Here is a 528-nt window from a genome sequence, read left to right as displayed (position 1 = left end):
GGACATCTCCACAATCTGCCGGGGGTGGGGGTGGGGGTGCAGGAATGGGCACACCATCAGACCCTCTAGAAGAGGAACCCCGACTCCTCCTGCTGCAGGGGGGGGTCTCGAGGGCCGAGGGGGGTGGTCTCACCACGTGCAGGGGTCCAAACAGGAAGTGCAGCAGCTCCGGGGAGGAGGGGTTCGCGATGTTGCCGCGCAGCCGCGCCTGCAGGGCGGGGGTGGGGCTGGCATTAGACCTTGGACCCCTGAGAATTGTCAGTCTGCTCCCTTTCCATGCCCCTGATTCTATTACATTCACCAGTATGTTCTGTTCATCAGGTTTTTTGCTCATTTGATTTTTAGGTTCACTTGTTGATAGACATGTATTTGTCGTCACTTTGTTGTTCATAATTTTTTATCTTCTTCTTCCTGTTCTTAAAGAATTCCCTTCAGCATTTCATATAATACTGGTTTGGCAGTGATGAACTCCTTTAGCTTTTTCTTATCTGTGAAGCTCTTTATCTGACCTTCAATTCTAAATGATCG

The 528-nt window shown here is 50.8% G+C and overlaps 1 protein-coding gene across 1 annotated transcript in view; it reads right to left on the bottom strand.

Annotated features, from left to right (window-relative positions):
- Positions 1-528, bottom strand: part of EPS8L1 (EPS8 like 1) — a 32,524-nt gene that overhangs the window by 6,104 nt on the left and 25,892 nt on the right. Inside the window, exons 7-8 of the mRNA XM_015569454.1 lie at positions 134-227; positions 5-15 (exon numbers count right to left, since the gene is read on the bottom strand). Coding sequence (XP_015424940.1) covers positions 5-15; positions 134-227 — 105 coding nt within the window. The remainder of the gene's footprint in view (positions 1-4; positions 16-133; positions 228-528) is intronic.

This window comes from Myotis davidii, unplaced genomic scaffold, assembly GCF_000327345.1.
Source record: "Myotis davidii unplaced genomic scaffold, ASM32734v1 scaffold326, whole genome shotgun sequence".
In the NCBI taxonomy this organism is placed as follows: Eukaryota; Metazoa; Chordata; class Mammalia; order Chiroptera; family Vespertilionidae; genus Myotis; species Myotis davidii.
The sequence above is the reverse complement of the archived record's forward strand: the minus strand, read 5'-3'. Positions and strand labels throughout refer to the sequence as shown.